At 41.3% G+C, this 27197-nt stretch overlaps 1 protein-coding gene across 1 annotated transcript in view; it reads right to left on the bottom strand.

The window, feature by feature from the left end:
- Positions 1-1924: 1924 nt before the first annotated feature.
- LOC115142951 (metabotropic glutamate receptor 2-like) overlaps positions 1925-27197 on the bottom strand; it is a 47297-nt gene continuing 22024 nt past the window's right edge. The window contains exons 2-11 of the mRNA XM_029682845.2: positions 12440-12709; positions 11778-11957; positions 11197-11587; positions 7629-7747; positions 7358-7522; positions 6983-7096; positions 6442-6873; positions 5909-6148; positions 2587-2776; positions 1925-2195 (exon numbers count right to left, since the gene is read on the bottom strand). Of these exons, the coding sequence (XP_029538705.1) occupies positions 2137-2195; positions 2587-2776; positions 5909-6148; positions 6442-6873; positions 6983-7096; positions 7358-7522; positions 7629-7747; positions 11197-11587; positions 11778-11957; positions 12440-12709 (2160 nt within the window). The 3' untranslated portion in view covers positions 1925-2136. The remainder of the gene's footprint in view (positions 2196-2586; positions 2777-5908; positions 6149-6441; positions 6874-6982; positions 7097-7357; positions 7523-7628; positions 7748-11196; positions 11588-11777; positions 11958-12439; positions 12710-27197) is intronic.

Genomic DNA, 27197 nt, shown 5'->3' with positions numbered 1-27197 from the left:
GACAAAACTGCACATTTTAGTTGTATTTTATTGTCCCCAGCATAAGGTGCACCTGTGTAATGATCATGCTGTTGAATCAGCTTCTTGATATGCCACACCTGTCAGGTGGATGGATTAGTTTAGCAAAGGAGAAACTCTCACCAACGGGGATGTTAACAAATTTGTGCACCAAATTTAAAATAAATAAGCTTTTTGTGCTTATGGATAATTTCTGGGATCTTTTATTTCAGCTCATTAAACATGGGACCAACACTTTACATGTTGCATTTATATATATTTTTCAGTGTAGTGTAAGAAGCAGGGGGAAAAAATAATTCAATAAGTGTTTTGTGTTAATAATACTAACTAGTAGTTGGTTGAGAAGTAACACGTTTGGATATTGTATTCACATAACTGTATGACACCATGAACCACCTTATTCACAATACGGATTCTCTGTACTGACAGTAAGGCGTACAGCTAGGGTTGCAAAGCTACCGGTAATTGACCAAAGCTACTGGAATCTTCTGGAATTTTGGTAATTAACATAATCTATTTCAATCTATAGCTATGTGTCCATCCAATTGCGACAGATCTTAATGCAAATATTCTAAAATCTCTATAAAAACAATATGCGCATAAAATATGGTCATATTTCCATCAAATTGACTTGTGACTTTTGTGGTTGAATTTCTATTCCCATGTTAAATGGGTTTCCATCTTATTTTCAACTCTTCTGATTTTTTTGTCAGCATATATTTTGCGTTATATAGCGAATGTGTCCACTCTGGTCTTGGCACATGCTCTAGCCAACAGCTGGCAGGTACAATGCAGGGATAGCCTACATGATGAGATTATTATGTACAAGAGCGAGATTATTTTCATTTGTCAAACAGCAGCCAAGCATTGATTATCGTGTCACCAGAATAAGTCCCTCGATATTTATTGGAAAGTAGCATCAAGCTCATGACTGTCCACTTTCACCACCCTGTGACGTTCATAATTTAATTCATCTGTAGCCTAATAAACTGCATGCTTTCCTGAGTTGTAGTAGGAGGACCAAACAACATACCATCGTGTGACTCCCAAGTTTACAATATTTGCGCATAAAGGAGTTTCCATTACAATTCCTCGCATAATTAATTTTACGCACACAAAAAGATTCCACCTTGTCTAGTGTGTTTTGTTGACATTTGAAAAGTTAACAAATGAACCTTTTCCATCAGGACTGTTGTGCAATTCTTTTTCCTACATGTACTTTACACACACACACACACATTTGGGATGGAAAACTGATCTTTGTTAATTTATACTTGAATAACTTTTAAAAATATAAATTAATATATAGTATTCATTTTTTATATCTGTGTGCATATTGTCCATGAGTTTCTAGTGGATAGACCATAAAGTTCAGGAAAATATAGCCTAATTAATGAAAAAAGCATCTAATCAACAATTGTTTTCATTAACTCTTCAAACTATTGACTTATTTCACAACTGCCACCACTTTGATTCCAACACATTTACAACATAGACATTGAAATAGTAAAATAAATGTGTAAAACATAAATAAAGGTTATTTCATGCTGAAACCATCATATTTAACACCAATGGTGTTCACATAGTTGATGGTTTATATTTAGGATAATGTTTTACTGCTTGTCTTTGTATTTTTTATTTTAAAATCAACTTATTGAATTATTTCATAATTACAGACACCTGTGATAATCTGAGGTACTAAAAAGGCCACTCGATTCCAAAAGAAACCTGAAAATGACCAAAATTCTGGTAGTTTACTGGTAAACTTAGAAAGTTTTCAGTAATATACCCTCCCTTTGCAACCCTTCATACAGCAGTGCATTCAACGACAAGTCTATCCTGAAACCAAATAAAATCAATGCAATGTTGTTAAATCTATACCAAAAGGATTTACACTCATACATTACGTAATACTGGTATGTATAGTCATAATTTAGCTTTCACAGTCCTCTGTCTGACTAGAGAGAGCCTCTACTTGTCTCTACTGTAAATGGGACTTGAGATATGGCATGAGCGTTATGTCATCAGCAGCTTTGTTGGATGAGAGGGGGTGATTTCAGATGGCACTGTAGCTTGTGTTTGGAGAACGGAGGAATGACACAAGCAGCTCAACCTTCTTCACAAAGAGGATGTAGTGGAGTCCACCACCTCGCGACCGTTACACACCGTTGTTACCGCTGTTGGCACACAGGCAGAGAGAGGCTGACGCAACAATAATAATACAAAATAGAGAGTAAAGATGTGAAATACAATTTTTTTTAAATAAAATAAAAATAACTTGCTTGTTTTTCACATTGATTAAAGCTAAAATATTTAACTTAGGGATCTGGTTTTAGTACATTTTAGTAGTCTTCTGCATACGCCTATATAGTTGCCAAACGCAACAGACACCTCTACCACTGTGATCATAAATATCAGTAGACCTATGTATGTTTCAGATGATGGCTCACTATTTTTGGAACCCATAACCAAATCTTGTGTGCTTTGGTCAGCAGCATTTATGTCATGAGATGTATGTCATGTTCACCAACAATGACTGAAACGTTCATATTTGCCAGTGATGGCTACCTTTCGACGAGCTGGGGACGGAGGCTGATGTTGTGGTGACCGTGGCCCCGAAGCGGTTGGCAGGCACCCTTAGTGTGGTCACATTCTTCTGGGGCTGGAATAGGATGATGTGGACCTTAGGAGCGAAGAGACAGCCTAGCACCACAGAGCCACTCAGACTGACAGAGATACACATGGTGGTGGTCTGAACCTGTATAGGGAGATAGAGGAGACAGGTTGAATCATCAGTATTCACTGAATATACTGATAGGGCTGGGGTCTTTTAGTCGTTTCCTGACAGAGATGGAGCTCTATTCCAAGACCAGTGACTGTAGTGGTCTTTTGCTATCTGCCATTTCTGCCAACCAGTTGAGCTGTTCTCAGCATCTCTGGTTGACCAAACTGATGGAAATCTCATTCAACTGTGCCCACTAATGACTGGCACTGCTGTCTGTCCTGGCAGAGGCTGGGCCAAGATTCAAAAAACACTTCTTATGCAAAAACTTAAGAAGCTTCTTAAAAAAAGAAGTTCATGTGATAGTTTCTAAGTGAAATTCTTCAACAATATCTTAAGATGTAATGAATTTCTTACGAACTTCTCCAATATCTTCTTAAAATATTTGTTGCTAGGCAACTGTTTTTGCTAGCTATCCAGCTAGCAATGGCAATAATGTATGTTCTTGGGTTTAAAATAATCAATACTGAAATTTTCAGATTAAGTTTCTGAGTGAATTAAACGTTCAATTGCTTTCATGAGCTTGTTCTCGCACTGCCCTGAGTTTAAGACAAGGGTTTAGCTATCTTGGAATTAAGATGACTTTATTTTCAAGAATCTAATTTCTTCTTCACTTTTTGCTTTTAGGAGAAACATAAGAAATAGCGCAAGCATATTTCCAAGAACCTTTTTAAGGAATAGCAACTTTGCTTAACTTTCGTCTTAAGCCTATGGTTAAGGAAAACATGGCAGTTAAGAAGAAATGTCTTCTTTAAAAGGTTCTGTGAATCTGGGTCCTGGGTTGTCATCATGAGCCCATCGTGAATCTGCTCTGACTCCTAACCTGTGATTACTCAGTCTTCCCAACCAATAGGCTGCCTCGTACCACTGCTGTTTCCGCATGCAAAGATCACCAGTTCGCACAACAGTATGGTCTGACTCTGAGCATCAAAGCACATCTATGTAGTAAATTAACAGCATGCACAATCCAGAATAGTATGATGGAAGGCTTTCAGATTTGTTTCTGTTGAATTTGAACTCCATTTCACCCTGATGAAATAACACTATGACAGTGTGACACAGCTTTTGTCCAAGTCACAGTTGAGTGTGAATTTCCAAGAGCTGTCTATGGCCCTTCGCTGACCTCAACAAGCATCAGGTTTGATAATATATATATATGCATGTATGTAAAGATACAGTAGGCATTTAGCTACCTAGGAGCTATTCAATGCATATTTTAACACAAGATCATTTAACGAACCATGGCACTGGACTAGATCAATAGCCTTGAGCTTGTAAGAGAGAGAGAGAGAAGATGACTTAGAAATCAGGAGAGAAAGAGAGAGAGAAAAAAGTCTGCCATTTCACGGTTGATGGAAGTACCGTCTGGAATATTGAATGTCCATGTCCATATGAGACCCCAGGTTCATTGAAATTCAATGAACAACACAGCTTGTCTTTCATGTGAGAACATCTCCAATGTTGAAATGCAGGATGCTGAAGCCCAACTGCTGTCATTATTAATGGCACACAGAGAGCAAAGCGTTCTGTTGCATAGCCAAAACCTCTTCCTAGCTTCATTATTCTGTCTACCACAGCTCCAATATGAACACTCATCATCTATATTCAATATGTACACTCATCCTAATACTGTTCATACAGTCTCTCACTCCTTTCTAGCCTGCTTTCTCACCCCTTCTCTCAAACTTTTCTCTTCCAACTCAGGTGTTTTTTGCTAGTACATAGAACACCATATAGATGATGAGGAGATAGCCTGGGGAGACTCATGATTCTGATGCAAGACCAATATGAGACTCCCTCCCCCTCTCCTTTCTCCTCCCAGAGCCCAGTGGCACACCAACACCAACCGGACAGGCATTAGACTAGACTAGATTCAGCCTTGGGTCCCAGTTATCATACAACCTGGACTGAACTTTTGTGTCAGTTGTATACATATTGTCTCTCTTTATCTTGCTTACATGCCAACAAAGACTGCATAGGTCTGAAACAGGGCGATGAAAGCACCTTTAAGCTATATTTTTATATAGATATAATATATACAGTAAGTCATCTATCCTGTTAGGCTGTATTATGGTGTCATATTGGGCTCGTCATTTGGGTGTTGAGAAGGGGCACACTGGGTCACTGGGTCTGGGTGTTCATTAGTTGATTAGTCGATCAGTTAAGCAGATGGCTATCTGTAGATGACTAAGACAATCTTAGCATCAGGCCCTCAGAAGCCCAACTATTCCCTTGTTTGAACTGATCTCAGCTGAGAACTGGAAAACGAAGCCGTGGCAATATTGTAGAGGAATGCTGGGAACAACCCACTGGGCATGGACATCAGTTTAACATATACTTTTGATTTACATTTGGTTGAGTTCCGCCATGTCATTGGATTTAGGTTAAAAATACGAAGGTCCCTTACGTTGATGACGTTTTTTCAAATCCAATCAGTTTTTCACCTTGATTCAACGTTATCATATAGAATGTTTGGGTTGAAATGACGTTGAAACATTGATTCAACCAGTTTTTGCCCAGTGGGAAGAGTCTTCCTATCTAAATTCCCTGGGGGAAATCTCCTGCACAATTTCATTGTCGATGTTAGAAGGGAGAAAAAAAAGCATTATTTTCAAATCAGAATGTAATGTATATAAATGGCAATACTGGAGTTTTAGATTAGATAAGGAACGCCATTTGGAGAATACGAGGAATACGAGGAATGATCAAAATGATGATGATGATGATCAAAAGGAATTCATGTACAGTATGTCACCTTGATCCATTGGTACATTAAAGACACATTCAAAGACTTATATATTTCTTTAATAATGAAAATATACCCACCTTGTCATTAATATCGTAATGACCCTAGTGTTGATAGGTACAATTACCTCGTTCTACTCCGTCATTTCATTACAATATATTGGAGTTGGGGTTGTAAAATTCCACTAACTTTCTCCAAATTCCCAGATTGTCCAGAAGTCCTGGTTAGAATATTCCCAGAATCAGAAGGGGAATAAGCAGGAAATCTGGAACCCTCCAACCAGGATTTCTGGAAAATCTAGACATTTTGGTAAAGTTACCAGCATTTTACAACCCTAATTGGAGTATATTTTTATCACTCACCCTGTAGTCGCTGGCTGTGACGTAGAAGATGGGTTGGAAGGCCAGCCAGATGATACAGGTGGTGTACATGGTGAACCCAATGAACTTGGCCTCGTTAAAGTTCTCTGGACACTTCCTGGTCTTAAAGGCGTAGACTGTGCAGAGGACGATTAGGACGCAGTTGTAGGCCAGAGCGGCCAGCATGCTGGAGTCCTTGCTGTTGCACTTCAGGGTGACTATATCCCTCCTTTCGGGGCTCACCTCCATATAATTAAATAGAACAGAACCATATTAGGAAATAGAGTAGTGTATACAGTATATTAATATAGAATATTATTATATATTTCTATGCTCATGTGATGGGCAATAATATCACTGTGCTTCATTAACAGTATAGCTTTCTTCCCTGACCCTCACTGGGCTGGAACCAGGGATCATCTGCTCTGCAAACATATATGACCCCCCCACTTGACAAAAGCTAATGAGTTGATAGCTTGTGTGGAAACATTTCAGGCTAGGGAGTGATGTTAGGAATCCAACTCTGTTACACCCACCTCCTTCCTGACGCCAGGCATCTCCACCAGGAGCCAGACCACAGCCACCAGGAGCTGACAGGAGATAAGTCCGCCGCAGATGGCCACCTGGGAGGCTGGGCTGATGAACCGTGGCCGTGTGGCCCCGTCCTTCACCCCGCTGAAGATCCTCGCGATGCGGTTGGTCTTAGTGAGCAGTGCCGAGTAGCACACAGCGAAGGAGGTTCCCAGGCCTAGTCGACGTAGGGTACACACGGCCATCGAGGGCTTGGCGATGTAGATGAAGGTCATGCTGTAGCACATTAGGACTCCGAGTAGGAGGATATAGGACAGCTCCCGGCCGCTGGCTTTGACCACAGGGGTGTCATTGTTCTTGAAGAACAGGCCCACCACGGAAAGGGTACACAACATGCCCAGGCAGGAGATGGTGACGGGCCCAATAGCCCAGGCATCCTAAATCAAATGAAGGTTTATTTAAAGTGTTATTTCACACTTAAATGTCTCAAAACTCAGACACATATTTTAAAAAGAGGAGAAAAATAAGGTAAAACAGTGACAATACCTCCCAGTGGATGTACTCCTCTGGGAGGTCGAAGCAGCCTGTCAGGTTGGCCTGGGGCCACTGTCCGAAGCTGCAGTCTGCACAGGTGAACTCATCCAGCAGGTACTGGTAGGGCTGGCAGGGGAAATAGATCGTTTGTAGATGTTCTGTAGATGTTTAACTAACTATCAACAATATTTCAACTTACTATCCACTTACCCTAGCCCTAAACTTAACCTTCATCCTAACCCCACCCAAAAAAGGTAGTGCATATTCAACCGGCAGAAATGAATGGCGCCGGGCGAAACACACCCTCAAAGAGAGCTGCTGACTATCGGAGGATAAACGATACAATGAAAAAATAACTGAATCTCTCCTTGCTTGTGGATGTATTACCTGGCAGGGGATGCAGATCCAGCAGCACACATCTCCAGGCTGCATGCTCTTCACCTCGTTCTTCCTGCAAGGATCACTGCACTGGGAGGTGGGGGGCACTCCGGCTGGGCCCCTCCATGGCACCTGGCTGGTATTCAGGATCAGGCCCTGGGCCCAGTAACCCACCTGAAGAGGAAAGGAGAGATACTTTATTCTTCTTCCTTTTTCCCATCCCCAGACACACACACAGGGTCAGCCGTGGTTCAGCACTCCTGGATGAAGAGCTACATACCTTCCTATACACGTATTTATCATCCTGTTTGTGATAGTGGAAGATGTTGTAGCGGCCCAGACTGTCCCCGTAGGCGTCAAAACGCACAATGTTCTCCGTGTCGGCAGGTCTGAAGGGAGCTGAGGGGGAAACAGAAATACTGTATATCAATGATGACATTTCAGAAGAAAGAACAACTCTCCATTTTAGTTAGATATTGAGTTTTAATATGAGTCTCTAGTCATTTAGTTTTCTCACAAAAAATCACAATTGAGATGCTATGTCAATGTTTCCTTTATCTTATCCATTTGCTTTTTAATTCATTTATTTAATGCAACATATATTCATGAGGCTTCTTCTCAAAATAGTGCACACTGTTTGCCTACTCTAACTACGCATCTTACTGAGTCCCTATTTGTTACTGATCCCACTGCAAATCAAATCATCACCAAACCCTTTTCAACAGGGACACAACATAAACTGCGAAACCAATCTCACGGTCAATTCAGATCTGCATTTGTTTCAAATTGCCCCAATGTAGCAATATTGATGATTAAATAAAACATTTAATACTCAATTATAATTAGACATCATTCTAGGACTAGCTCAGGTAATAACAGGATTACTATGTGATTCTGAGCTGCTTCCGGTCTGTTCTTACATTCTGTGTTGTCACATTGAAAATAAGAAATGTAAGAATAGATTAAATGTATTATTTCTGATGACATGAATGGTACATTATATATACAAATGTATGTGGACACTCCTTCAAATGACTGGATTTGGCTATTTTAGCCACACCTGTTGCTGACAGGTGTATAAAATCAAGCACACACCCATGCAATCTCCATACATAAACATTGGTAGTAGAATGGCCTTACTGAAGAGCTCAGTTACTATCAACGTGGCAGCGTCATATGATGCCACCTTTCCAACAAGTCAGTTCATCAAATTCCAGCCCTGCTAGAGCTGCCCCAGTCAACTGTAAGCTCTGTTATAGTGAAGTGGAAATGTCTAGGAGCAACAATGGCTCAGCCGCTAAGTGGTAAGCCACACAAGCTCACAGAATGGGACCGCAGAGTGCAGAAGTGCGTAGCAACACTCACTACCGAGTTCCACATTACCACTGGAAGCAACGTCGGCACAAGAACTGTTCGTCGGGAGCTTCATGAAATGGGTTTCCATGGCCCGAGCAGCAGCACACAAGCCTAAGATCACCATGTGCAATGCCAAGCGTCGGCTGGAGTGGGGTAAAGCTAGCCGCCATTGGACTCTGGAGCAGTGGAAATTATTTCTCTGGAGTGATGAATCACACTTCAACATCTGGCAGTCCGACGGACGAATCTGGGTTTGGCGGATGCCAAATCTTAACACTACAGCATACAATGATATTCTAGACTATTCTGTGCTTCCAAATTTGTGGCAAGAGTTTGGGGAAGGCCCTTTCTGGTTTCAGCATGATAATGCCTCTGTGTACAAAGCAAGGTTCCTACAGAAATGGTTTGTCGAGATCGGTGTGGAAGAACTTGACTTCGCTGCACAGAGCCCTGACCTCAATCCCTTCTAACACCTTTGGGATGGATTGAATCGCCAACTGCGAGGCAGGCCTAATCGGCCAACATCAGTACCCTACCTCATTAATGCTCTTGTGGCTGAATGGAAGCAAGTCCCCGCAGCAATGTTTCAACATCTAGTGGAACGCCTTCCCAGAAAAGTGGAGGCTGTTATAGCAGCAAAGGGGGGACCAACTCCATATTAATGGCCATGATTTTGGAATGCGATGTTTGATGAGCAAGTGTCCACATACTTTTGGTCAGGTGGTGTACATATACAGTTTAACAATAAATTACAGTAAGAGCCAAACGTTTGGACACGCCTACTCATTCAAGGGTTTTTCTTTATTTTTATTATTTTCTACATTGTAGAATAATTGTGAATACATCAAACTATGAAATAACACATATGGAATCATGTAGTAACCAAAAAAGTGTTAAACAAATCAAAATATATTTTAGATTCTTCAAAGTAGTCACCCTTTGCCTTGATGACAGCTATGCACAGTCTTGGTATTCTCTCAACCAGATTAGCCTGGAATGCCTTTCCAACTGTCTTGAAAGAGTTTCCACATATGCTGAACTGCTTTTTCTCCACTCTGTGGTCCAACTTATCCCAAACCATCTCAATTAGGTTGAGGTCAGGGGATTGTGGAAGCCAGGTCATCTGATGCAGCAGTCCATCACTCTCCTTCTTGGTCAAATAGCTGTTATACAGCCTGGAATTGTGTTGGGTCATTGTACTGTTGAAAACAAATGATATTCCTACTAAGTACAAACCAGATGAGATGGCGTATCGCTGCAGAATGCTGTGGTAGCCATGCTGGTTAAGTGTGCCTTGAATTCTAAATAAATCACTGACATTGTCACCAGCAAAGCAACCCCACACCATCACACCTCCACCTCCTCTATGCTTCACGGTGGGAACCACACTTGTGGAGATCACCCGTTCACCTACTCTGCGTCTCAAAAAGACACACCGGTTGGAACTAAAAATCTCACATTTGGCATCATCAGATCAAAGGACAGACTGGCCCAAGCAAGTCTCTTATTGGTGTCCTTTAGTAGTGGTTTCTTTGCAGCAATTCGACCATGAAGGCCTGATTCGCAGGGTCTCCTCTGAACAGTTGATGTTGAGATGTGTCTATTACTTGAACTCTGTGAAGCATTTATTTGGGTCGCAATCTGAGGTGAACTTGTCCTCTGCAGCAGAGGTAACTCTGGGTCTTCCTTTCTTGTGGCGGTCCTCATGAGAGCCAATTTCATTATAGAGCTTGATGATTTTTGCAACTGCGCTTGAAGAAACTTGAAAAGTTCTTGAAATTTTCCGTATTGACTGACCTTCATGTCTTAAAGTAATGATGGACTGTCATTTCTCTTTGCTTATTTGAGATGTTCTTGCCATAACATGGACTTGATCTTTTATCAAATAGGGCTATCTTCTGTATACCAATCCTACCTTGTCACAACACAACTGATTGGCTGAAATGCATTTAGAAGGAAATAAATTCCACAAATGAACTTTTAACAAGGCACACCTGTTAATTGAAATGCATTCCAGGTGACTACCTCATGAAGCTGGTTGAGAGAATGCCAAGAGTGTGCCAAGTTGTCATCGAAGCAAACTTTGAAGAATCTCAAATATAAAATATATTTAGATTTGTTTAACACTTTGTTAGTTACTACATGTTTCCATATGTGTTATTTATTCATTTCGATGTCTTCACTATTATTCTACAATGTAGAAAATAGTAAAAATAGAGAAAAACTCTGGAATGAGTAGGTCTGTCCAAACCTTTGACTGGTACTGTATATCTAAACCTGTGCAGTGAATGAAGGGTGCATATAGGCTAACATTGTGATTACAGCCCGTAATCAAGTCACCTGACCTTATATGGCTGTTAAGACCATACACATTTTATTACATTACCCGCAGAATTGGATGCACTGCATATAGCCTCCGGTCCACCCATCATGGAACATTTACTTAAATGTTCTGGGAGTTATATTTCTATTGTTAAGACTGCTTCACTCACCATCGAACTTGGCCTTGAGGATGAAATCCCTATAGAATCTCTTCCCGGTGCCTGGCTTCATGGCATCACAGATCTTGGTTGCATTGAGTGGGCAAACTGCCTGCCTCATATTATGTAGAGCATGAGCCATAGCATACACTGCGTTCACTACAAACATGATCTTGGACTCCTGCTCAAACTTGCCGTCCCGCAGACTGTGTTCGCTACAACCAGGCTCTGTAAGACTACAGTCGAAGCGGTGCTCCCAGAATTCTCTAAACCAGGGGTTCCTTGTGTTAGTGTAGGGGTTCAGCTTGGTGAAGTAGTCGGCAAACTCCCGGATGGGATAGGAGGCCAGCTCGATGGTGAAGGCCCCGTCGGCTGCTGTCTCACTTCCCCTCACAACACTCTCCTGCAAATCATTCACATTTTCTCAGCAATTGGAATGAAAATACACCCTTTATCAAAATCGCAAAACATTACATTTCATGGTAAACAAAGGTAAGATGATGGAAATCATTCTTATAAAGGAATGTATTTCTTAATTGTGAAAGAGTCGATTTTGACTGTTAGGAAATTTTGAACGGAGGCCAAGGCCCTACCTGCGCCCCCCAGCCGTCGCTGGCCACCCAGATGAAGGTGACGTTCATGCGAGCGGCAGCCACAAGCAACTCCCTGGCATCCTCACTGCGTGTGAACAGAATGACCACCTTGGCATTGGACTTCTGCTGCAGCGAGCGGATCACCTGGTCGAAGCTGTAACGGTTCATCGAGCGGCTCACCTGTTGATTATGCACCAGCTTTGAATCATCATGTGCTCGAATAAGACATAGTCTATAACAACAAGGCAGCAAAAGATACAACACTATTCTCAATGGAATCAACCAATGTCAGGATTTAATCTGATCGTGGGATGTCTACAAATCAGCTTTTAAAGCCAATTTCCAATTGAGCTGCAGTGTTTACAGTGAATGGGAATTCTGCCTTTAGAAACCCCATTGTTGTCAACCCGTGATCAAATGTAATTTAATACCATGCAATATTATTGTAGCGAAATCGGTGGGTAACCCAGATTTGGATTCTAACCCGGGTCCAGAGACTCTTAAACCAACACCTTAACCATTACGTCAAGATTTCTGAACCCCTTGACAAGGTCCGTAGGTGTTGGGTAAATATTGCTACAGTATGAAACCTTTGTAATGATGAATTATTTTCACTGTGAAAGTGGAAACAACAACAAACAAACAAACAACAACTGGCTGACCTTGGCCGAGGTGGCGATGCAGATCTGGCGGGCGCGGGCCTCCTGCTGGAAGGCATCGATGCCTGTCTCACCGTAGTCGCCCTCGGATGCCACGGTGGACACGTAGGTCCAGTTGAAGTAACGCAGGATCTCGGCGATGGCCTTGGCCTGGTAGAAGTCTGGCGGCACGGTGCGGGCGAAGTAGTCATAGCGAGACTTGTCACTGAGCTTGGCGCTGGTGGAGGCGTAGCTGATCTGAGGGATCTGGAAGAGGCGCAGGAGGTTGGCCACCTGGGGTGGGAAGTAGGGAGGGAGAGTGATAAACCATGCCAGCTAGTCTCAGACATTTAACATACTGCAATCATCTCCCATCTAATCTAAAATTCTAATCTAATAATAATTGAATGATCTCGCCATTTCCACTACTGGAAGAGGTTGGCCACCTATATAGAGAGAGGGGGGGGGAGGGACGGCGAAACTATGTCAGCTAGTTCCAGACATTTACCACCTACACTTACTGTTGAAAAAGGCCCAAGAGAGCTTTATCCTCATCTAAAATTCAAATGAACTATAATCACCATATTTATCATGTAAATTATTCTCACAGTGTCAATGGCTGCAGCTTGTGTATGCTTGGACGTGACAATACACAGTTCCCGCCTTGGGTTAGGTGATCTCAACCGGCACATAATTTATATATGCAGTTGAATTCGGAAGTTTACATACACTTAGGTTGGAGTCATTAAAACTCATTAAAACCACTCCACAAATTTCTTGTTAACAAACTATAGTTTTGGCAAGTCGGTTTGGACATTTACTTTGTGCATGACACAACAAATTGTTCCAACAATTGTTTACAGACAGATTATTTCACTTATAATTCACTGTATCACAATTCCAGTGGGTCAGAGGTTTACATACACTAAGTTGACTGTGCCTTTAAACAGCTTGGAAAATTCCAGAAAATGTCATGGCTTTAGAATCTTCTGATAGGCTAATTGACGTAATTTGAATCAGTCAGGAAGTCATTTGAGTCAGTCAGTCAGGAAGTTAAAGCTTGGTCGCAAATGTTCTTCCAAATGGACAATGACCCCAAACATACTTCCAAAGTTGCGTCAAAATGGCTTAAGGACAACACAGTCAAGGTATTTTGCCATTACAAAGCCCTGACCTCAATCCTATAGAAAATTTGTGGGTAGAACTGCAAAAGCGTGTGTGAGAAAGGAGGCCTACAAACCTTCCTCTGTCAGGAGGAATGGGCCAAAATTCCCCCAACTTATTGTGGGAAGCTTGTGGAAGGCTACCCAAAACATTTGACCCAAGTTTAACTATTTAAAGGCAATGCTACCAAATACTAATTGTGTGTATGTAAACTTCTGAACCACTGGGAATGTGATGAAAGAAATAAAAGCTGAAATAAATCATTCTCTCTACTATTATTCTGACATTTCACATTCTTAAAATAAAGTGGTGACCTAAGATAGGGAATTTTTACTCCGATAAAATGTCAGGAAATGTGAAAAACTGAGTTTTTAAATGTATTTTGCTAAGGTGTATGTAAACTTCCAACTTCAACTGTATATATCCAAGTGTATACTACCGTTCAAAAGTTTGGGGTCACTTAGAAATGTCCTTGTTTTCCATGAAAACATACATGAAATGAGATGCAAAATCAATAGGAAATATAGTCAAGATGTTGACAAGTTTATAAATAATGATTTTTAATTGAAAAAATATTTGTGTCTTTCAAACTTTGCTTTCGTCAAAGAATTCTCCATTTGCAGAAATGACAGCCTTGCAGACATTTGGCATTCTAGTTGTGAATTTGTTGAGGTAATCTGAAGTGATTTCACCCCATGCTTCCTGAAGCACCTCCCACAAGTTGGATTGGCTTGATGGGCACTTCTTACGTACCATATGGTCAAGCTACTCCCACAACAGCTCAATAGGGTTGACCACTCCATTATAGACAGAATAACAGCTGACTGCTTCTTCCTTAAATAGGTCTTGCATAGTTTGGAGCTGTGCTTTGGGTCATTGTCCTGTTGTAGGAGAAAATTTGCTCCAAATTAAGTGCCGTCCACAGGGTATGGCATGGCGTTGCAAAATGGAATGATAGCCTTCCTTCTTCAAGATCCCTTTTACTCTGTACAAATCTCCCACTTTACCAACACCAAAGCACCCCTCGACCATCACATTTCGTCCACCATGCTTGACAGATGGCGTCAAGCACTCCTCCAGCATCTTTAAAATAATTCCTGTGACTCACGAATGTTCTTCTTTGTGATCCGAACACCTCAAACTTAGATTTTTTTTCTCCCAATCTTCCTCTGTCCAGTGTCTGTGTTCTTTTGCCCGTCTTAATATTTTATTTTTATTGGCTAGTCTGAGATATGTCTTTTTCTTCACAACTCTGCCTAGAAGACCAGCATCCCGGAGACGCCTCTTCATTGTTGACGTTGGGACTGGTGTTGGGTGGGTACTATTTAATGAAGCTGCCAGTTGAAGACTTGTGAGGTGTCTGTTTCTCAAACTAGACACTCTTATGTACTTGTCCTCTTGCTCAGTTATGCACCGGGGCCTCCCACTCCTCTTTCTATTCTGGTTAGGGCCAGTTTGCTCTGTTCTGTGAATGGAGTAGTACACAGCGTTGTACGAGATCTTCAGTTTCATGGCAATTTCTTGCATGGAATAGCCTTCATTTCTCAGAACAAGAATAGACTGACGAGTTTCAGAAGAAAGGCCTTTGTTTCTGGCCATTTTGAGCCTGTAATCGAACCAACAAATGCTGATGCTCCAGAAATTCAACTTGTCTAAAGAAGGCCACTTTTCTTGCTTCTTTAATCAGCACAACAGTTTTCAGCTAATGATCAATTAGCCTTTTAAAATGATAAACTTGGATTAGCTAACACAACGTGCAATTGGAACACAGGAGTGATGGTTGCTGATAATGGGCCTCTGTACGCCTATGTAGATATTCCATAAAATAATCTGCCGTTTCCAGCTATAATAGTCATTTACAACATTAACAATGTCACACTGTATTTCAGATAAATGTTATGTTATTTTAATGGACAAAAAATGAGCTTTTCTTTCAAAAACAAGGGCATTTCTAAGTGACCCCAAACTTCTGAACGGTAGGGTGTATATATATATATATATATATATATATTAAAGGTGCACTATGCACAAATCGCTCCTCCATTTCCTGGTTGCTAATATTCTAAGAGTTCGCCTAATCTTCAGTTTATGTGAAAAAGTAAACAAAAGTAAACAATATTGTATTGTCAGCTGTTTAAAACTGGTGTACAAAACTGAAAGTAAAAGACACATAATCAAACTTCAGAATGGGAAGCATAGAAACAGAGCACATAGAACAGCTATTTCGCTTCTTAGACTTGTTTTCAAAGCAAATGACAGATCTATAACTCTCATTTCTATGTAAATGTGATCAAGTCGCCCAAAAAGTTACAACAACAAAACCATCATTGAGATAAGAACATTAGATGCTTGTTTTGCCATTTGCCCAGCAGCTTAAAGCTGGGCCAGATACAGTCAAGCCCCCAGAAAGACAGACTGAGGTGTGTGTGTGTGCGTATGTGTGTGTTGGAATCTACAGTCAATATTCTGACACCATAAGCTCATTATGCCCCAAATAACTTGAACAAGATCTATTGATCTACAGTGTGGGCGCTAGGGAAAGTGTATTCTGCTGAGAACAACGGGGGACATTACTATGTGTGATGCACCACTCTGAAAGCAGATCATGTTGAATGAGCCTTTGAAATTGTAATCATTGTCACAAGAAGCATGTGTTTGTTTAGTGGTTAACGTATGTCTATGTTGCCCTTTTTTTATTGAGTGCCACATTGTCCACAAGAGAATTGTAGGAAAAATCCTCTTCCTTTCAGCAAGAAAAATGGTGTCGACAGAGAGGGCTGCCATGCTTCTAGCTCTTAGGAAACTTTGCAGTATTTTTTAAATTTTTTATGTGTTATTAGCCCAGATTTTTTTGTGTGTTGTTACATACAGCCGGGAAGAACTATTGGACATCCGAGAAGCAGTAACTCACCAGCATTACCGGCATTACGACCAGGAATAGGACTTTCCTTTTTTGTTCGTACCCCCCAGGGCAATTGAACTGATTCCAGACGCTAATCCAAAACACTGCCGGCGGAGGAGAGGTAGTGGTCTTCTAGTCCGACTAAGGAGGCGCACACACCACCCACAGCTTCCAAGTATATTACTCGCTAATTTTCAGTCTCTGGATAATAAAGTTGACGAGCTCAGGGCGAGGATTTCCTTCCAAAGAGACATCCGGGATTGTATCATACTCTGTTTCACGGAAACATGGCTCTCTCGGGATATACTGTGAGTCCATACAGCCAGTTGGATTCTCAGTTCATCGAGCAGACAGGAAAATTATCTCTCCAGGAAGAAGAAGGGTGGGGGTATATGTTTCATGATTAACTACTCTGGTGAGATTGTGATAACATACTCAAGTCCTTTTGTTCACCCGACCTAGAATAACTCACAATCAAATGCTGACCGTATTACCTCCCAAGTGAATTATCTTCAGTTATAGTCGCAGCCGTGTATATTCCCCCTCAAGGTTAATACCGAGGTTAATACCACGACGGCCCTCAAAGAACTTCACTGGACTTTATGCAAACTGGAAACCACATATCCTGAGGCCGCATTTATTGTAGCTGGGGATTTTTAACAAAGTAAATTTGAGAAAAACGCTGCCGAAGTTCGAATAACACATTGACTGTGGTACTCGCACTGCTAAACACTAGACCACTGCTACTCCAACTTCTGGGATGTCTATCAGGCCCTGCATTTTGCTCCTCCCCTCTTATAGGCAGAAACTCAAACAGGAAGTAGCCATGCTAAGGACTATTCAACGCTGGTCTGACCAATCAGAATCCTCGCTTCAAGATTGTTTTGATCACACGGACTGGGATATGTTCCGGGAAGCCTCACTGATACGGTGACTGAGTTTATCAGGAAGTCTATAGGAGATTTTGTACCCACTGTGACTATTAAAACCTACGCTAACCAGAAACCATGATTAGATGGCAGCATTCGCGCAAAACTGAAACCGTGAACCATCACATTTAACCATGGCAAGATGACTGGGAATATGGCCGATTATTCCAGTGGTGGGCCGTCAGGGCCAGCAAGGCCTTCTCTGCTGGCTGGCAGAATATATATATTTTTGGCATCATCAGAATATATATATTTTTGCTGCTGCTGGCAGAATATATATATTTTTAAAATATATTTTCCCACAAATATGTATTAAATTATTCCCCAGAGTAAGAGTTATACTCTTCATTTCATAGCTTTCCTCTTGGTTGCACTGCTTCCAGCCCCAGGTTGAGATTTGGAGGGCTGGTCTTTATGTTAGATCCTTTATCCAATCATATTCAGGCATCATGTGTTGCCAGGGGTCTAAAATCTGCCCTCAGGCCTTCAGAATCAACAGTGCGGGTGCTTGTAGTTTAACTAGTTGCTCCTACCCTCTACTTTTTTGAACATTTTGTTAAAAATCGCGCAACATTTCAGCGCCCTGCTACTCATGCCAGGAATATAGTACGTTCATATGGTTAGAATGTGTGTATAGGAAACCCTCGGACGTTTTTAAAACTGGTTAAATCACGACTGTGGCTATTACATAACGTGCGTTACATCGGAAAGCGCAGGAAAACCTGATCACAGAAAATGGAAATAAATATCCTTGCGCCACTTCCAGCAATTGTTAACAGTGAGCCGAATTAGATAAGACCGAGCATTCAACTCCCACAGCATCCCCATGTAGTCGAGTATCTTGTGAATTTAATCCTCTTTGATTCTTGGTTGAACCGAAAGAGGGGCACGACGTACCTCCGGTCTCCGCCCAGATCATTCCGGAAGAGCTCTCTCCTGAAATTTTTTCCAAGACGACAGCTAATGATATGTACATCGCCTACGGATGAATTTTATCGCTTATTAACGTTTACTAATACCTAAAGTAGCATTACAAACGTATTTCGAAGTGTTTTGTGAAAGTTTATCGTCTACTTTTTGAATTTTAAAAAATGACGTTACGTTGTGAAATCGCTGTTTTTTCCGTTTATCACACAGTCTACATATAACGATATCTTGGCTTTATATGGCCCGATTTAATCGAAATAAAGACCCAATAGTGTTTATGGGACATCTAGGAGTGCCAACAAAGAAGATGGTGAAAGGTAATGACTGTTTTCTATTTTATTGTGCGGTTTGTGTAACGCCGAAATGCTAATTATTTTGTTTACGTCCCCTGCTGTGCTTTTCTGTTGTAGTGTATTGGTGCATGCTATCAGATAATAGCTTCTCATGCTGTCGCCGAAAAGCATTTTAAAAATCTGACTTGTTGCCTGGATTCACAACGAGTGTAGCTTTAATTTGATACCCTGCATGTGTATTTTAATGAACTTTTGAGTTTTAACTAATACTATTAGCATTTAGCGTAGCGCATTTGCATTTCCAGAGCTCTAGTTGGGACGCAAGCGTCCCAGGTAGAGGTAAGAGGTTAAAGTGAATGGAAATGAAAATTTAGTGTCAACCAATCAGCTTTAGAGTTGGCTATTGTACGCCTGCTGGCTGGCTCCAGTGTTACACAGGAACCAGCTAGCAGGCGTAGTGCGTGCACGTCTTTTGATTGGATTACCAATATTGAGAGGCAAGTCCTATGGGCAGGTCTATGCAGAACCTCAGAACTAGGAAACTGAATTTGATAAACAAATTAATTTGCATACTACTAAGCTGTTTTTTCAACCCACAATGGCGGAAGGAGGAGAAGATATCGATTTGGTCGAGGATATAATTATAACGCCATTCTCAAGACAAACTTTTCAAGAAAAGTTAGACATTGTAAGGAGAGGTTGCCCGACGCCGACGCTACAAAGCCTGTCACAGGCGGGAAAAGGGTTCGTTCGCCACTTTCAAAGTTCCAACTACGAGCGCTATCAATAGCTCACAGGCTCTGAGGAACACTGCAAACTGTACTGCTGGGAATGCCTATTATTTGCAAGTGATCGATTTGGTGTTTGGAGCCACACTGGCTTTGCAAACTTGAGTTGTCTAACCAAGGCAGCAACGAGACACCAAAGTGCGGCTGGCCACTTACAAGCAATGGTGCTTTTGAAACCTTTAGGGGACACCCGAGTGGATCTACAGCTCAACGAACAAGCGCGCAGGGCAACGGAGCTGCACAATGAAAAGGTGAAGAAAAATAGGGAAATATTGAAAAGACTCATTGATTGTGTCATGTTTTTGGGTAAACAGGAACTGTATTTTTTGGGGGGGCCTTAAAGCTCAAAGTTTGTGGACCAGAAATGGATAGAAGAAGAATATTAATATAACTCTGTTGCACTCGACTATGTTCTTGCCTATTAGTTGAACTGTACTGTATTGTACTCTTCCCCTGCAAATCTCTGAATAAAAATGTCAATTTCAAGGTGACGCAACGCCTGGTTATACTGCGTTTCTGTCTAAATGTATAGTGTCTAGAGCCATGGCATCATAATGATGGTAATAAGAGGTGGATTAATTCGGGTGGGACTGTGTAGGACCTCACTGAAGGCCAGGCCCCAGGCCCACGGCACGCCACTGAATTATTCCCTCCGTAAGGAAATCTAACAGGCAAAACTTCAGTATAAGGACAAAGTGGAGTCACAATTCAATGTCCCAGACACAAGACATCTGTGGCAGGGTCTACAGACAATAACAGACTACAAAGGGAAAAACAGCCACATCGTGGACACTGATGTCTTGCTTCCCGGACAAACTAAACACCTTCTTCGCCCGCTTTGAGGATAACACAGTGCCACTGATGCTGCCCGCTACCAATGACTGTGGGCTCTCCTTCTCTGTGGCTGACGTGAGTAAGACATTTAAGTGTGTTAACCCCCGCAAGGCTGCCGGCCCAGACGGCATCCCTAGCATTGTCCTCAGAGCATGCACAGACCAGATGGCTGGAGTGTTTATCTACATATTCAATCTCTCCCTATCCCAGTCTGCTGCCCCCACATTCTTCAAGATGGCCACCATTGTTTCCTGTACCCAAGAAAGCAGAGCTAAGCTAATGGAACTAAATGACTATCGCAAGCATAGCACTCACTTCTGTCATCATGAAGTGCTTTGAGAGGCTAGTCAAGGATCATATCACCTCTATCTTACCTGACACCCTAGACCCACTTCAATTTGCTTACCGTCTTAATAGATCCACAGACGATGCAATCGCCATCGCACTGCACACTGCCTTATCCCATCTGGATAAGAGGAATACCTATGTAAGAATGCTGTTCATTGACTATAGCTCAGCATTCAACACCAGGTGGTGAAGGTAGGAAAAACACCTCCAAATTCACTGATCCTCAACACTGGGGCCCCACAAGGATGCGTGCACAGCCCCCTCCTGTACTTCCTGTTCACTCCATGACTGTGTGGCCACGCACGCCTCCAACTCAATCATCAAGTTTGCAGATGACACAACAGTAGTAGGCTTGATTACTAATAATGATGAGACTACAAGGAGGAAGTGAGAGCCCTGCAAGTGTTTTGCCAGGAAAATAACTTGTCACCCAACGTTCAACAAAACAAAGGAGCTGATCGTGGACAAACCTGTTGGGGCTAGCCCTGAATACTGCCCCTTCTGGAGGAATTCGGCACCCATATAAAACATGATCAATTTTTGTCAAAAGTTGCTAATATATGCAAATAAAAATTATTATCGAATAGGAAACACTCTAAAGCTTCTAAAACCGTTTAAATTTTGTCTCTATGTAAAGCAGAAGTCTCAGGGCATGCATTCTCCCAAAGTCTCTCTTGTAATGAAAAAAGTTGCCACCACTTCAACGTCATCGTATACACACTTCCCAAGCAGTTATAACCATGGAAACAGTTTCTACGTCTTCAGCGTGAAGCCTGCTTTCGATGAGGCGTGTAACTGTGAGAATCGCGCACTCACGAGACGTTCAGCGTGCCCAAACGTCCCGGTGACGCAAAAAAAAAGTTTCACCAATGGGAGCTGGGAAATTTCTCTCTCTTTCCCTCAGGATGGATTGAACAACGTGTGTTTCTCTGTTCGCCCTCACGATTGCTGTAGACCTTTATAACATGTTAAGGCTTAATTATAAACATAGTTTGACAAGTTTACTCGAAATATAATGTATACTTTCAACGTTTTGGTGCGCATCCACTTGAAATTTGCATACATTTAGACCGAAAAGTGGCTAGTTTGAGAACGGAAAGACACAGACTTGAAAACTGAACGCTAACTTGGTGAGTATTAACCCTTCCAGGTCTTCTGATGGAAGAACAGCCATGGTAAGGGAATATTTATGTCTTCATTTTGGGTTTCTGTCGACTCCAAGATAGAGGAGTCAGTATGCTAAATGGGAGCGCCGCCTCCCTATTATAGCCTAGTAAACGCAAAATGTAACGTTAAAAATAATTGTAACATAGCGATTGTATTTAGAAGAAGTTTATCTTGCCATACATATGTAAAACATGCATATTTAGTCAAAGTTTATGATGTGTATTCCTTGTTTGCTGACGTTATCTGCCGGAGCTATTTTATTTCTCCTGACATTGCAGTAGCATTTTTTGAACGATGCATAATTGTAAACAGAGATTTATGGAAATATATTGCATATTATTGAAAAAAAAATGAATGTACTGTGTAACATGTTATATTACTGTCATCTGATGAAGATTTCAAAAGGTTAGTGAAATGATTTTTCTTTTAATCCTGCGTTTGTTGATTGCATATTTTTTCCTACTTGGCTATGCTAATGAGGTATGTATGCAGTGGTGGTTGGACATAAATATGTGCTATGTTTTCGCCGTAAAACATTTTAGAAATCTGAGTTGCTGGGTAGATAAATAACTTCTTTATCTTTCATTTGAGCCATTTTTCAAGCGATTCTGTGGAGGTTAAATATTTTTAGGATTATTTCTTGCGTTCCCTGCGCCACATTACAGCTCAGGGGGGATGGGGGGTGATCCCAAAGGGGATCATGTATCCCCATCACGTTAAGAAAACAGCAGAGGGAGTACCCCCCCTATCGACAATGACGGGACCGCAGTGGAGAAGGTAGAAAGCTTCAAGTTCCTCAGCGTACACATCACTGACAAACTGAAATGTTCCACCCACACAGACTTGGCACCTAAAACCCTCACAAACCTTTACAGATGCACAATTGAGAGCATCCTGTAGGGCTGTATCACTGCCTGGTGTAGCAACTGCACCACCCGCAACAGCAGGGCTCTCCAGAGGGTGGTGCAGTCTACCCAATGCATCACCGGGGGCAAACTACCTGTCCACCAGGACACCTACAGCCCCCGATGTCACAGGAAGGTCAAAAAGACAACAACCACCCAAGCCACTGCCTGTTCACCCCGCTTTCATCCAGAAGGCGAGGTTAGTACAGGTACATCAAAGCTGGGAGCGATAGACTGAAACACAGCTTCTATCTCAAGGCCATCAGACTGTTAAATAGCCATCACTAGCAAATTAGAGGCTGCTGCCCTATTTACATAGACTTGAAATCACTGGCCACTTCAATAGCGGAACTCTAGTCACTTTAATAATGTTTACATATTTTGCATTACTCATCTCATATGTACATACTGTATTCTATCCTATTGTACTGTATCTTAGTCTATGCCGCTCTGACATTGCTCGCCCAAATATTTATATATTCTTAATTTCCATTCCTTTACTTTAGATGTGTGTATTGTTGTGAAATGGTTAGATATTACTGCACTGTTAGAGCTAGAAACACAAGCATTTCGCTACACCTGCAATAACATCTGCTGAAACACTTGTATGTGACATTTTATTTTATGTTGTTCTCCATCTCTCCAGCTTTCCTTGTCCGCCTCAGGGTTTCTGAGTTTGTGCCAATGTGTGTTCTAACACTACTGTAACTAACGAGCACTGTCTCCCAGGCACCTCACGATGCCTAGAGGGTTCAATAGCCCTACCATTCCCTTGGAGCTCATTTAACAGTTCCTCTTCACACTAATCCACATTTAGATTCCCATTCTTTCACCAGCCTTCATTCCCTTCCCAGTTTCCAGCTCATGAGAATTTAAGTAGCCAGATATTAATCTTTAAATAGGGAAATTAATCCAGTATTTGATACGTCATGCACATCCGTACACAAACAATGTTCTGTGGAACATAAAATACAAGTATTTGTATGCTGTGTTTCAGCTGTATGTTTTTCAAGGCAAATATGTGGCCTTTTTCGTTCTCTGATTCTATACAACACTGACACTGATTACTTTTTCAGAGCACACATGTGGCCCCAATTGTGGTTTATGTGGAATGATATGATTGGACATTGTGCTGTCTTCAATCAGATGTACAGTATGAGATGCTAAAGAGCATGATCCTACAGAAGTCTCGACATTTGTGTCTGAAATAGAAAAAATAAGACTTAACTTACAATAGATTCAAAATAAATGTACTGCTTATTGCCTAAACTGTAGACAACATTCCTTCAGTCCCATGGACGGCATCTGGGAGCTTACAGCTGATTGAGCGATTTTGTCCAAGACATATCTGGGTATTTCATTTCAAGGACACTGTTGCATAAATAAACGTCAGGGCATCAAAGTGGACGGACATTGTACACGCTGGAGAGACCAAATAGACCAGTTAGTATGGTGAGTGTAACGCTAACATACTGTGGAGTGCGTCTCCCTAGAGCGTGCCTCTATAAACTGACCATAGAGTTGGATAGAGAGGACGCACTTGCCAGAAAAACCTCAATGGGGCTGCCCATGCTGTCACAGACGTGATCATGGCAAAGATAGGGGATGGGCTATCTTTCTAACTCAATGGAGTTAACTGAAATTAACCCTGATCTTAACCGACTCTGACAGTTCCATTTAAAACACCCTGTAGACCACAGGCCTGGGGGAGAAACAGGCACACTTTGTCCTTAGAGAGGAAATGGAGTAAATATGATCTATTTAGACAGGCGCAATGCAATGATCCCTCTGGACAACAGCGTAAGTCCATTCCATGTCCTCCTTCTAGCTGAATATAGAGCAGGAGCAGAGGGTTGACTGAAATATGAATCCACTGAAAGAACTAAACTTTAACATATCATGATGGCTACCTGGGGTGGCAGGTAGCCTAGTGGTTAGAGCATTGGGCCAGTAACTGAAAGGTTGCTAGATTGAATCCCTGAGCTGACAAGGTAAAAAAATATGTCATTCTGCCCCTGAACAAGGCAGTTAACCCACTGTTTCTAGGCTGTCATTGTAAAAAAATAATTTGTTCTAAACTTACTTGCCTAGTTAAAAAAAGAAAGTACAAAATAAAACACATAATTGAAGTTAATTAGAATAAATTGATCTTGGTGTTCAAATGACAAACTCAATCAATACGTTAGATATTGTAGCCAACATTCATTATACTAATCGGTGGGCTCCCGAGTGGCGCAGCAGTCCAAGGCACTGCATCTCAGCACCAGAGGCATCACTACAGACCCTGGTTCAATTCCAGGCTGTATCAAAACTGGCCCGTGATTGGGAGTCCCATAGGGCATCGCACAATTGGCCCAGCGTAATCCATGTTAGGTTTTGGCCGGGGTAGGCCGTCATTGTAAATAATAATTTGTTCTTAACTGGCTTGCCTAGTAAAATAAAAAAAACACTTGCTTTTATTGGTTCCCTGTCTTTGCAACCATTTGAACCCTTACCTTATGTTCAATTCAGCCTACACCATTTTTGTTCAGAGTAAATGAAGTACAGTAAGTACATCAAGATAAAACATATATGATTTTAACCTCCCAAAATGTATTTTCCAGTAGATGAGAATGTTCTCTTTCATATATGTTTTCCCCCTGAATTGATAGACCCAACTGTTCCAAATTTAGAGCCAAATGTTTGGCTCAGTCTATGTTCATGTCTATGTTCTATGTTCAAGGTTTCAGGCTTGTAACTTCAAAAACAAATAAGAAATATCAGTTTTAGTAGAAAGACAGTCTTGGAAATTTGTGTTTGCGCGCCATGAAGACATTACGCACCTGATCGGTTTCCTATTGAACACACTTCTTTCTAAAATAAATATTACAGTTTGATTACATTTTAGGGTATCTGAGGAGTAAATAGAAATGTATTTTGACTTGTTGAAACAAAATTTAGGGGTAGATTTTCAGATTCCTTTCACTGCAAGTTGAACGAGTGGATTAACTCAAATCGATGGCGCCAACTAAACAGACTTTTTGGGATATAAAGAAGGATCTTATCTAACAAAACGACACTACGTTGTAGCTGGGATCCTCCGGATGACAAATCAGAGGAAGATTTTCAAAAAGTAAGTGAATATTTAATCGTTATATGTGAACATATGAAACCTGTGCCACCGGAAAAATATTTTGATATGGGGCGCCGTCCTCAAACAATTGCATGGCATGTTTTCACTGTAATAGCTACTGTAAATCGGACAGTGCAGTTAGATTAACAAGAATTTAAGCTTTCAGACAATATAAGACACTTATATATGCCTACATTTTAAAAATCACTAATATTTATGATTATTTCTTTGAATTGTGCACCCTCCAGTTTCACCGGAAGATGTCCAACTAGCGGAACACCGATCCTTAAGATGTTTTTAAACTTTCTGTGTTGTATTAACGTATCCTGTATCCTGCTGCTTTAGATTGAACGGTCATATCTCAGTTATTGTTTTCATGTCTACAAAAAATAAGCTATTTTCTTTACTTTCAGAGTGCGAGCTGATCAAGGGGTCGAAAATGTAGATATTGCCAGATGTTCAATGTCTGAGGAACAGGCTGTGGAAGCTTTATTGCTGGCAAAAGTGTCCATAACCAGAGGTAATTAAACTGTTCTTTATTTTTCTCTCTCTTCCTCTCTGCCTGTCTTGTTGTACATGGAACCTGTCTCACATGCACAGTTTGGAGGAAGAAGGATACCTTGACCTGTCGAATTCTATCCACCTCTTCTGTGTGGGATATGTGTTCCTACCTCGTCTGCGGGCAGATTTACAGCATTTCACAGATAGTTGGAATATTCATCCTTTATTAACCTCTTACCTCTACCTGGGACGCTTGCGTCCCAACTAGAGCTCTGGAAATGCAATTGCGCTACGCTAAATGCTAATAGTATTAGTTAAAACTCAAAAGTTCATTAAAATACACATGCAGGGTATCAAATTAAAGCTACACTCGTTGTGAATCCAGGCAACAAGTCAGATTTTTAAAATGCTTTTCGGCGACAGCATGAGAAGCTATTATCTGATAGCATGCACCAATACACTACAACAGAAAAGCACAGCAGGGGACGTAAACAAAATAATTAGCATTTCGGCGTTACACAAACCGCACAATAAAATAGAAAACAGTCATTACCTTTCACCATCTTCTTTGTTGGCACTCCTAGATGTCCCATAAACACTATTGGGTCTTTATTTCGATTAAATCGGGCCATATAAAGCCAAGATATCGTTATATGTAGACTGTGTGATAAACGAAAAAAACAGCGATTTCACAACGTAACGTCATTTTTTAAAATTCAAAAAGTAGACGATAAACTTTCACAAAACACTTCGAAATACGTTTGTAATGCTACTTTAGGTATTAGTAAACGTTAATAAGCGATAAATTCATCCGTAGGCGATGTACATATCATTAGCTGTCGTCTTGGAAAAAATTTCAGGAGAGAGCTCTTCCGGAATGATCTGGGCGGAGACCGGAGGTATGTCGTGCCC

Source organism: Oncorhynchus nerka, linkage group LG15, assembly GCF_034236695.1.
Source record: "Oncorhynchus nerka isolate Pitt River linkage group LG15, Oner_Uvic_2.0, whole genome shotgun sequence".
Lineage (NCBI taxonomy): Eukaryota > Metazoa > Chordata > Actinopteri > Salmoniformes > Salmonidae > Oncorhynchus > Oncorhynchus nerka.
The sequence above is the reverse complement of the archived record's forward strand: the minus strand, read 5'-3'. Positions and strand labels throughout refer to the sequence as shown.